Source organism: Dromiciops gliroides, chromosome 2 (assembly GCF_019393635.1).
Source record: "Dromiciops gliroides isolate mDroGli1 chromosome 2, mDroGli1.pri, whole genome shotgun sequence".
Lineage (NCBI taxonomy): Eukaryota > Metazoa > Chordata > Mammalia > Microbiotheria > Microbiotheriidae > Dromiciops > Dromiciops gliroides.
Window position 1 is genome coordinate 362102895 of NC_057862.1, and position 12336 is coordinate 362115230.

Consider the following 12336-nt stretch of genomic DNA (forward strand, 5'->3'; position numbering starts at 1 on the left):
TAACCCAAAAAGGAAAACTTTACATTCAACCCAATTAAATTTCATCTTAGATTTCATCCATCTGCTAAGTACAGGGACAGCCTTTAGGTTAATGGGTAACATTCTTTCTATTACATGGGATATACATATTGGGTATTAATAAAAAGTCAATACTTATACAATACACTACAGCTATGATTTTTTTAAAGTTATTCTGAGGACTCCATAGGCTTCACCAGACTGCCAAGGGGGTCATGCCTCAAAAAAAAGTCTAAGAACCCCTAACCTAAATGTTTTCTATGGCCCCTGGCCTCCCTGTAGACTGCCCACTCAAACCAAACATATCCAGGCAGCAATTTGTAGCACTTAAAGTAGTTGATCAATCAGTTACGCTGATTTCCCCTTTCTTCTTTAAAAAATACATACACACACACACACACACACACACACATTTGTTATATGGGATGGCTGTTTGGGAAGGAGAGGGGAAACACTGGGGGAAATTATGGTGATATGAAAAACCAAAAAATATCAATAACAATTTGTTTTTAAGATTTGGATTTTTTTTTTTTGGCAGGGCAATGAGGGTTAAGTGACTTGCCCAGGGTCACACAGCTAGTAAGTGTCTGAGGCCGGATTTGAACTCAGGTACTCCTGAATCCAGGGCTGGTGCTTTATCCACTGCGCCACCTAGCTGCCCCCAACAATTTGTTTTTAAGGAAGAAAGGTTGATCAATAGCAGAGGAGGCAGCCCTGAAGTACAAGTCACAAGAACTGGGTTGAGTTTAAGGCCCAGAGAATACTTGTTGTTCCAGCCCAATCCCTATTACTGCTTATATGACCTTTCCAGGAAATTGAGGCACAGAGAAATCAAGTGACTTGGTTAAGAAAGTAGTAAGATTCAAAACTCACAGAACTTTAGGATTGGAAAGGATGGTAGAGACCAATCCCCTCTAAATGGGATCTTAGTTAAAAAGGACTTAGCACAGTGCCTGCAGCACATAGTAGGTGTTTAATAAATGTTCCTTTTCTTTTTCTCTTTCCCTCTTCCTCACCCCCACACCACCTCCACCCCAACCCCTAGCTTTTTATAGTGTGGAGGAATAGAGTAGCCTTAGAAATCATTTGATTAGTTTGCTTTCCACTATCCACACTGATACCTTGTTTGCAGGGTTTTGTGTTTTGTTGTATTCTGCGCAGACAGTTTCAAAAACAGTTGTGTTCAGGCTCATAAAAAGTAAAATACCCACTGGCCCTGGATTCAGGAGGACCTGAGTTCAAATTTGACCTCAGACACTTGACAGTAGCTGTGTGACCCTGGGCAAGTCACTTAACCCTCATTGCCCTGCAAAAAAAAAAAGGTAAAATACCTTGCTATCTTAGGCAGCTGTTGTTGCTCTTCAGTTGTTTCAGTCATGTCCGACTCTTTGCGACCCATTTGGAGTTTCCTTGGCAGAGATACTGGAGTGGTTTGCCTTTTCCCTCTCCAACGCATTTTACAGGTGAGGAAATTGAGGTAGACAGTGTTAAGTGACTTGCCCAGGATCACACAGCTAGTAAGTGTCTGAGGCCAGATTTGAAGTCATGATTCTAGGCTTAATGTTCTCACTGTCTTTACGAGGGAGACGTAAAAATTTATTCTTTCTGGAGGACGCACAAGATACAAGCAGTCATTTGAGCTGTCTCTAGTTCCAGCAGAGACAGGGACATCATCAAATCCCCTCTTCAAAGTCAAGACCTGACGCTTAAAGGAGGGTCAGGAATATCCAGTCTCCACCTTGATGTCTCAGGTTCTAGAATCATAGATTTACAGCCCTGGGGGGTCATTCGTTCAGCCCTCTCGTTTTATAGACGAAGACAGAAATAGAGCGAAGGCTTGTTCAGGGTCATGGGAGCTGGACTTTGAATGTGAGTCCTCCGACTCCAAATACCATCTTCTCCTGAGCAGCCTTCCCTTAAGCCTCCCTGTGCCACGCTCAAGAAGTCCAAAATGGGACTCAGCCTGTTCTCTCCTTGGAACTCCTCTGACTTCCGACTCCGTCATTTCTCTCCGAGACACCACGATTCGCACGGTCTCCCATGGCTGTAGCCGTGGGGGTTATCTTTGATTTCTTCTTCACTTTACACCCCTGAGGGTGTTGCTTAGCATGAGCACCTCCTTTCCAATTCTACACCTCGGGTGTCCACATCATCCCTCATTCTTTCTTCTTTTGCTCCACTTTAAGAGGAAGAAGGGGTGCTTTTTTTTTTTTTTAAGTGAGGCAATTGGGGTTAAGTGACTTGCCCAGGGTCATACAGCTAACACACGTTAAGTGTTTGAGGCCAGATTTCAGCTCAGGTCCTCCTGACTCCAGAGCCAGTGCTTTATCCACTGCACCACCTAGCTGCCCCAGGGGTGCTTTTCTTTATCTGGTATCCTTGATCTCATCCCCTCCAATCTCTGATGGGGGCCTGTACATTTGATCATCCCCCTTCTGCCTTCTTATTTTTCTATTTCTCCTCTCTTGCCGCCTACAGACATGTTGAATTGTTTCAGTGGGGTCTGACTCTTTGTGACCCCATTTGGAATTTTCTTGGCAAGGATACTGGAAGGGTTTGCTATTTCCTTCTCCAGCTCATTTTACAGATGAGGAAACTGAGACCAACAGGATTAAGTGACTTGCCCAGGGTCACACAGCCAGATTAGAGACCCATCCTTAAAAAACCTTTACTTAACCCTATTATTCCCTCAAGCTGTTGTTAAGTATCTTCCCTCCCTTTTATGGTCAAACTCCAAGAAAAAAGAAATACCTATATTCATTACCTCAAATGTTTTACCTTCCATCCATCTCTCAACTTCTTACAATTGGCCTGAAACTCAAAAGTCACCAGTAGTCTCTTTATTGCAAAATTCAGTGTCCTTATCATGCGATCATAAACTTACAGCTGGAAAGGACCCTAGAAGTCATCTAGTCTGATCCACCCAATTTACAGATGAGGAAACTGAGGCTCAAAGAGGTTGTAATTTACTCATGGTTGCAGAGTTAGTAAGTGGTAGGATTTGAACTCAAGTTTTCCTGACTCCAAGTCCAGCACTCTATCCATTGCACCATACTACTTTCAATCCCACATTTTACGGATGAGGAAGTGAGGCCTGTAGGAGTGAGGTGACTTCCCTAAGATCACACAGGTAGTTTCTTCAGGTCTCGTCCTTCTAGACCTCTTTGTGACATTAATAAGAAGAAGAATAGCCAATTTTTCGGGTAGCATTTAAAGGTTTGTGAAGTCATTTGTATATGTTATCCTCACAAGAATCCTGTGAAGTAGGTGCTATCATTATGCCTTTTTTACAGGTGAGGAAGTTGAGTCTGAGTAGTTAAGGGACCTTTCCAGCGTCACACAGCTACTAAGTGTCTGAGGCAGGATTAGGAGCCTGGCCTTCCTGACTACAAATACAGTGTTGTGACCATTCTGTGCTATCCTGCCTCTCAAGTATCTGATGCTATTGAACACCCCTACCCATCATTTGAATACCCTTCCTGAGTTTTCCTGAAATTGTTTTCTCCTGGTCTCCTCCTAGTCTCTTGAAATCTCCCCTGTCTCCTTTGCAGGATTATCATTCATTTCCTAGCTAAAGTGTGTCTCCTAATGGCCTCATCCTGGGACCTCTTACCTTACCTACTCTTTCTCTTGATGACTTCGGTTCTCATGGATTCAACTGCAGTTTCTAGGTAGATACTTCCCAAATCTACATATCCAGCCTTACTTTTTCTCTTGAACTTCAGGGCTACATCACCTGGTGATCACACACCTGGTGGACATCTGCATGTGGCTATCACATAGGCAATCTCAATCTCAATATATCCAGAACTAGACTCATTATCTTCCCTTCTCAAACCATCCAAAATGCCATTCTTTTGTTGTTGTTGTTGTTTTTGCAGGGCAATGAGGGTTAAGTGACTTGCCCAGGGTCACACAGCTAGTAAGTGTCAAGTGTCTGAAGCCGGATTTGAACTCAGGTACTCCTGAATCCAGGGCCGGTGCTTTACCACTGTGCCATCTAGTTGCCCAAATTGCCATTCTTAAAGTACAAGTCTGACCAGGTCACTCCTTTGCTCAAGAAGATTCCCTTCAGTGGCTCCCTATCGCCTCTAGGCAATTCTAGATACAGATTCTATTTAACATTTAAAGCCTTTCTTTCCAGGGAAATTATACATTACTCCCCAGTCCCAATCTATGTTTCAGCCACACTGGACCTTGACTATCCTGTATGCTTAGCTCCCTGCACACAATCCTGCAATCTTCTGTCTCCAGGGCTTTGCACTGGAACGCTTACCCCCCTCACCTGGCCTTTGCAATTCCAAGGTCACTTTAAGGCTCAGCTCAAGTGCTACCTCCTTTACTTATACTTCTAGCAGTTAGTACACTTGCCTCTCAAAAAACACCAAACCAAACCCACAAGTATTTATGCTGTACAAATTTTATTTTTACTTGTATATGTGTTGTTACAAATAAATTTTCTAAGGATTGGGACTGGTTGATTTTTAGCTTTGTAGCCCTACTACATGGTGAAGCTTCTGGCATACACTAGCTGTTTAATAAGTGCTTGTTGGAATTGAATCAAATCTAGTTACCGAATCCTGTTGATTCTATATTTTGAATTCATACCTTCCAATCCCACTGATATCTAAGAATGATTCAATAGACCTTAGACTAATCTTTCTCCTTCTCTTCTCTCTTTATCCCATGTTTGCTAATGTTGCTAGAATGATCTTTATATGCGTATGAGAATCTCATGGACCTCAAAAATCTTCAGTGCTTCCCTATGGTCTATAGCCTTACAATTAATTTTGCCAGCAAGTTTTATATTTCTGTGACTGGCATTCAAAGACACCCCCACCCCCAATCTGGGGTTAGGCTTCCTTTATAGCAATATTACTCTATTCCAGGCAAAATGGACAATTAAGTAACTCCTAATCAGGCCGTTTGAACCCTTGTTCATGCCATACCCATGTCTGGTGTGCAATCCCTGTATATCTACCTCTTCCACCAAATTTCAACCCATCCTTTAAAGTCAAATTTAAACAAGAGCTCCTTCAGGAAACCTTTCCTGATTCTCTATCGATGACTTTCCGTGTAATCTCATTGTATGTTATTTTGCAAATCTCAAGTGCATTTGTGTTATTTTATCTTAGTTCCTACTAAACTCTAAGTTCCTTGAGGGCAGGGACCAAGGCCTTATTGGAACTTTGTACTTACTCCAGCAGCGAACAGTGCCCTGCACGCAGTAGACATTCAACAGGTCTGTTGTGCCAAAAGGCATTTTTGTTTTGTTTTGTTTTTGCGGCCAAAAGGCATTTAATGAGCCTCATGGGAATGGCTATACCGGACCATAATCCTTGAGAAACATCAGACCTTGGATTTGGGACTCCACCACATCCCCCATGGTAGTGGCTCAGGGGCAAAGTCCATCTGTTGAAGTCTAGACGGTGTGATTTCTGCTCTGATTTCCTTATATTACCATATCTCAAGCCTCTGAGAGAATGCTAGATACCATCAAGTAAATCAAATGTGACCGGGCTAGGGAATTAGTATCTCTCTCTCCACCCCCACTCATTTTGATTTGATAATCCGAACCAAATGCACTTACCAGGATTTCATTGTCAGAGAATGTCGTGAAGATCTTAACATCTGAGTCTAGGAAGACCTTTCAAGCTTGGTCCTTGTGGGCTGGGAGTCCCATAACCTGTGTAAGCCCCTAAAGCTCTCTTTTTAAGGTGTGTAGCAGATGTCAGAGGGTTCCTTTGAGTTTTTAGTTGACATTGCAGACGTGGTGATTCTCAGAACCACTGGTTTCCTCTGACGACAGCACATAGCCTAAGTAGCACCAGCAAGTTCCTGTTCTGGAGGAGAAAGCATCACCCATGTCATGAGCCCAAAGTAAGACATATCTCATTATATGGACTGATCTCATTTAGGGACTATAGAGCTAAGCTAAGAAGCAATATTGCCTAAAGGACAAAAGCACAATTAGAAGAATTGGGATTTAATTATGTGGGAAAAATTATATACTATTACTGGATACTAGGTGTTGTAGTGGAGAGATGTCAGGAAGACTTGGGTTCAAATCCTGCCTCAGACCTGACCTCCATCAAAGAATTGTTGAGAGGAGCAAATGATATAACAGTATATAAAGCTATAATCAAACCTTACAAAGAGTTCAAATCCAGCCTCAGACACTTGCCAGCTGTGTGACCTTGGGCAAGTCACTTAACCCTGCTTGCCTCAGTTTCCTCATCTGTAAAATGAGCTGAAGGAAATGGCAAACCATTCCAGTAGTATCTTTGCCAAGAAAACCCCAAATGGCATCAAAGAGTTGGACACAACTGAAATGGCTAAATAAGAAGACATTATTCACTAATGCTTCAAGGACTCAGTGCTTCTCAGGGATATTTGTTCCATATACATATGACAGAGGTAGTGGACTTGTTTAGCTTAGCCCCAGAGAGAACTAGGGCCAATGGGTAGAAATTGAAGAAGAGCAGATTCTAGTACCAGGAATAACTTTCCATGAGAGAGCTAACCAAAATGGAGCTAGTTGTCATCTAAGATACTCGAGTGGAGGCTGGATCAGCACTCATCAAGAAGGCAGAAGGGGTTCATCCACTTTGCAGGGGAGGCAGGGCAAGATGACTTTGAAGATCAACTGACTTAAATGTTTTCTGCAATTTTTTGCTTAGATCTTTTATCCTGAAATCTCTGTATAAGAGTTACTGGCACCAAAAGCAGAGGATCTAATTTATTGCTGGTTCCTACCAATTCCTTTCTTTGATACCCCTGCTTGCCCCCTCCAATCTCTTTTGTAGATAAAATCAGGATTTGAAGTTTAAAGTTTAAGATATTTATCAGAGAAAGCTGATGGATATGGAGGTTTATTCTCAAGAAGAAATTACAAAAAGGATCAAATTTTCTTGTTTTTGAAAGACAGATGCAAGTGTTCACACTTACCCAGCATCACCTAGAGGCAGTGAGGTGATAAGGTAAATAGTGTTGGCTTGGAGTCAGGAAGACCTGAGTTCAAATCTGGTCTCAGACTCATATTTACTAGCTGTGTGACCATGGGTAAGTCATTTAACCTATCTGCCTTAGTTTCCCCAACCATAAAAATGAGGATCCTAGCCCCTACTTTACAGGCTCATTTTGAACTTTAAATGAGATATTTGTAAAAATACTTAGCACAGTGCCTGACACATAGTTGGTGCTTTATACCTATTCACTTCTTCCCTCTACTTAAGTTTTTTTTTTTTGAAAGGTGGTCCATTGAGGAATAGGTGCTTGAGAGTACAGGTTCACCTTCTGGCCTCTCTTAGTTTCCAGTTTCATACCTCTATGTAGCGGGAGGATCTTTGTAAGGTTGGTAGCACCATGGACCCAAACCCACCCAGATTCAGGCCCTAGGGTCAAGGGGGGACATTTGAGGTAGCTCTCTGTACTAGGCTTAGTGGTATGATTGTTACCATTTCTCCTACCTAAGATGCCCCACTGGCTAACTCTCACCTCCCCCCACAAGATGTACTCTACACCCTGCCCGATCTCACTGACCACAATATTCATAACTCGCCCACACCCATGTCCCCCTGAGCACCATGTAGCTTCCTGTCTACTCAACACCAGAAGGCAGGGCCGGGGGATCTGCCCCTAAGGGGAAGCAGGGGAAAGGGCTGATTTGGCCACCACAGACAAGGTAATAGTGAGATCTGATGATAACATGCTTTATCTATAGCTGAGCCCTGGCCCACAGTGGTGACCTCTTTCTCTGAGCTTCCTGCTGCATGTATGGCCTGTGCACACTCTGTGTACACAGTCTCCCCAGATGTGAGAGTCCACACTGAGAGGGCGCCTTACCGTTATGGCAAGTGTTTTTCTCTATTGTCAGTCGCACCCTCTGTTCCTATTGTCCAGCACACAGCCTTGCACAGAGTGCGTGTCCCTGTGGCTCCTCTGCAGTGGATTTGCTATTCTGGGGTACTGGGGAGGGGGATTTGCTTTCACAAGTTTTAGGGGTTGCTGAGTATTAGGAAAAAATGATATGAAACACAAAGCTCTCTCTGGAGAGCCCATTGAACTTTCCTTCTTGGGTCACATCAAACAAGCACTCAAAGCACCTTCCAAATGCTCGTCGTCTTGGGGAAATAACAGCAATGCACTCAGAGTAACAATGAGACATATACGGCTTTATTTAATAATTTGTAAAAAGTTGTACTCTAGCAGAACAGCTTCTTTTCTATTTCTGCAGTTTAAAGCAACCTACCCCCAAGAGCCCTTGCACCACCCCCGACTCGGCACCAGGCGAACTAGGCAAAGAGTTTGTCGCTGAGAAAGCCAGGCCAGGCCCCAGGCTGGGGCTCTCTCCCTGTGAGCTCCGGGTGGAGACTTCCCCTGGAAGCACCTTCTCTCTCTCACAAAAAAGGGAGTTGACAAGGCAAAGGATCTTTCAGACAACTGTGTTTAATGTCATTTTTAATGGAGCTTGCAAAAGGTCTGCCAGCACACGGGATATCAGTGTACCACAAGGATGGCTACAGAACCCTGTTCATCCACAGAGCTGCCTCCTGTTCAGCTTTGGAAGAGCTGGGCTGTGTTCTCTGGAGATGAGCCCGCTGCCATCCACAGGAGTACTCTTAGGAGTTGTTTGAACAGCAGTCCCTTCTGCCCTACAGCAGCAGGGGAGGGCCCAGGCCTCTCCACACCTCTGGGCCCCGGACAGTGGGAACCCTACATTTTGCCTTCAATATTTCTGCAGCAAGAGAGAGTCTGGTAATTAAACCCTACACACAGTTTTCAAAAACGACTCCACTCTGTACCAGAACCATCACTGCTCCCGGGCTCTTGGGGGAGAATACTTTGCTCCCTTTTTATTTGGCTATAGAATAAATAGTGTATGTGGATTCACTTGAACAGAAGCACCAGGCCGGCCTCCCTTCCCTCTTTGTGCGGGAGGTTTTCCCTTTATTCTTAAGCAGGAGAGGTACAAGTACTCATTTTGACCTTTTTTACACTTCTCAGCATTACTCTGAAGTCAAGTAAGCTTGCAAACCAACTGAACTGAACTGAGAGCTACATAGCACAAGAGAACTCATTGGCCCGGCCAAACAAAGTTGGTTCTGTGTTTTCTCCCCTGAAAACACCACTGAAAACAGAAAGGAAAAAACAAGTCCCTTTTTTTCCTTTGCAGAAGCTTAACAAGAAAGCGATTCTAAATTCACAGAACTAGGCACACGCGCGCGCGCACACACACATATGCACACACAGATAGAGAACCGGGATCAGAGAAACCTTAGCTGATAAATAGTTGAGAAAGCACGAGGAAGGCTGTGGACATTATCTGCTAGAACTGGAATGTTAGGGTGACCGTGTGGGGGTCACTGGGTATGTACAAAAGAAAGGCTAAAAGAACCATCAATCCAGGCTAATGAAGAGGTTACAAGTGGCCATGCATGAGTAAGGACAGTAAATGCCAGTTTGCTGGATGAAATGCTATATTATGGGTCTGGTCAGTCGGGGGAGGACTCGGATGGGTCCAGGAGAGGCACGTCTGCTTAGCAGGACACCTCCATGGTCTGCGGCCTGTCCAGGATGTCAGCTGGCTCGAGGGCACCTGGGGTTCCCTCTGACTGCGTGCTGGTGAGAGACCGGCTGTAGATGCTTTCTCCGGAGCCTATGCTGGACGTGGAGTGGGTGCGTGATCGGAGAAGCCGAGTCATACTGGCTGCTGGTACTGCAAGAGACAATCAGAGGACTGAAAGGTTGAGTGTTAGTGTAACCCAGCCTCCTCAAGAAGGACAGATGGCCTAATTCCTTGGGTTGGTGTCTCAACCAGCCTGTCCCCACTTCGCCCCGAAGGATCCTCAGAGAGCTCTCCTGAGCCGCCCACCTGAGGTGGGAGGATGTGTGGAGCAATGCTGCTCACAGCGAGCCCACAGCCCATGGTTGGAGGGAGCAGCAGTATCAGAGTCTAGTTTTTCAGATGTACCCAAACCATCCAAACAAGGAGCGGTAGGAAGGAGGTTTGGGGACCCCGCTTCTAGGAAACTCAAACCTGTGGGTACATGCAACACTAAATCAAAGAAAAGAAACACACACAAGTCTAAGTCACAGTTTCACAAATACAGTGCAAGCCCGATACAACGTGGGTCTTATGGGTGTGACAACCACCAACGGTAGAGGGGAGCCAGGCAAGAAGCCTAGGAGAGCAGAACTGCTATCACTTTGCCCTTGACCAATCTAGACGGGGAGCTGGGAGGGATGCCAAGGAGAGGTGGGAGTTCCGACTCCTGCTCCTGCCACTGCTATGTCCCTAAGGCCAAAGCAAAGGCAGCAGCTTGTCAGGTTTGGCACAGTCAGGATCACCCCTCAGATGATTCTCGGATCTTCCTTAGGCTTGGGGGTCTCTCACTCTCTAGGCATGAGACCTCAGAGTGGGAGCCATAGCCTCAGGAAAACCCATGTGAGGTATGGCTTCCCAATTTCTACCACCAGAGGCCAGTGTTCTCTGTGGGGAGGGTCTGATTTCAAGGAGGGGGGAGTCATGGGAATGGATTTAGGGTTGGCGGCAAAGAGTCTCTGGCCTTCTAAAAGCCAGAGAGTGGCTGGTACAGCTGCCACTGCTGTGACCATGGAGCTGAACCCATAGAGAGAGCTGCCTTTCTGCTGTAACCCCCCTAACCCCATTCCCTGATATCCTGTGGAAGGATCAGGCCTGACTCGGGGATGGAATGAGTTCTATCGGGCTCCCACTGCACAGGAAGCCTGCTGACACATGCTGCAGGCAGCCAAGGCAGCCAGGAGGGCATTGCTGGGAGGAGAGGGCAAAGGCTGGCATGGAGGAAGGTACCTGACTCGGCGCTCAGGTGGCTGAGCTGCACATACGGGACTGGAAGCAGGAGGGGATATAGGAAAAGGCGTGTTAGTTACCTTAAAATGCCAAGAGGCCTTCTAGGCTGCTTACTAAAAAGCAGAGCAACAGTTTCATTCTTAGTTATTAATGTTCCTTTCAAACATGATGCTTTTCGCATGGCCTCTCAGAGCTTTCTTCTCTTATCCAAATGGAAAGGAAATTATTTTCCCATTCCTTATAAACAGTCACAAAGTTTTATGGCAGAATGAAAAGAAGTTAGTGAAAAGGTGCAGAAAAGTGCAAAGGCCAAGAAACCCCGACGGAAACAGATCTGGGTTTGGCTACATAAGGACTCCAGACCAGACAGGGTCTAGCTGAGCATTCTGCTGGGTCACATTCAGTGGCCCAGGAGCTTTTGGTCTCAAAGACTTTGGGGCCTTCCTAGGCCAAACTCCCAGAGGAACCAGGTTTGGTCACTCTGTGCTGAAAATGCCCCCTCCTATGCTCTATGACCACACCACCACAGAGGGATGCTCTTCCAAGGTGGAGAGGGCACGGTCCCTGGGAAAGCCCTTGCTTGAAGCAGGGCCCAAGTCAGGCCAAGATTGAAGAGTTTCTGTAGTGTCAAAAGTAGGGATAACGAATAACGGTAGCACAGCGGTTAACTAGAAAGTAAACTGGAGCAGCAGTCAGGAGGCCGACTTGACCACTGATTATTTTTTTGTTTTTTTTTTTTGCGGGGCAATGAGGGTTAAGTGACTTGCCCAGGATCACACAGCTAGTAAGTGTCAAGTGTCTGAGACTAGATTTGAACTCAGGTCCTCCTGAATCCAAGGCCAGTGCTCTATCCACTGCGCCACCTAGCTGCCCCCATTGACCACTGATTCATTATGCAATCTGGACCAGGCTATGCCTCCTAACCTCTTTGGGACTCAGTGTGCTCAAGTGCAAAATAAAAAGGCCAGACTAAAGGACTGCTAGGGTGTTTCACCAAGAACCAGTTCTGGCTTTGAAAAGATGTGTTGAGTTAAAAACTATTCTTTTCCTCAAGAAAAGACACCCTCGGAGACTACAGAGCAGATAAGCTCTTTGAGCTAGCCCAGGGCCTCTCTGGACACCGCCACGCTCAAGCACTTAATACAAATTCAGGATAACCAAAGGTTTACAAATATATATTGGGGCCACCTCCTCCATGAAGCCTTTCCCTAATCCTTCCAGCCTAATTTAGGGTTCTCTCCCTCCTCCAATTCCCTTGCATTTATTTAGTCATCTGTGTACATGCCATACTCCCCAGAGGGCTGGAAGCTCCCTCCAGGGCAGGGTTCTTTCATTTTGGTGACTGTGCCCTCTGGGCCCAGCACTGTGCTTCATACATGAGTCAACGTTTGCTGTAATGATTTTGGGATCCTGGCTTCTAACTGCCTTGGCACCGGCACAAAATACCAAATACCCAAGTAAAGGTGATGCAGCTCACTGTGTAC

The 12336-nt window shown here is 45.4% G+C and overlaps 2 protein-coding genes across 4 annotated transcripts in view; both read right to left on the reverse strand.

Annotated features, from left to right (window-relative positions):
- The window catches only part of SLA2 (Src like adaptor 2), a 40594-nt gene extending 34872 nt beyond the window's left edge, over window positions 1–5722 (reverse strand). Inside the window, exon 1 of the mRNA XM_043982818.1 lies at window positions 5609–5722. The gene's annotated coding sequence lies outside the window, so the exon portion shown is untranslated. The remainder of the gene's footprint in view (window positions 1–5608) is intronic.
- A 2449-nt stretch (window positions 5723–8171) lies between these two features.
- Window positions 8172–12336, reverse strand: part of NDRG3 (NDRG family member 3) — a 73206-nt gene continuing 69041 nt past the window's right edge. For 2 of the 3 annotated variants that reach the window (XM_043984771.1, XM_043984770.1), the window contains 2 exons: window positions 10853–10891; window positions 8172–9736 (listed from right to left, as the gene is read on the reverse strand). In XM_043984771.1, coding sequence (XP_043840706.1) covers window positions 9558–9736; window positions 10853–10891 — 218 coding nt within the window. In that variant the 3' untranslated portion in view covers window positions 8172–9557. The remainder of the gene's footprint in view (window positions 9737–10852; window positions 10892–12336) is intronic. The other variant, XM_043984772.1, reaches the window with a different exon arrangement.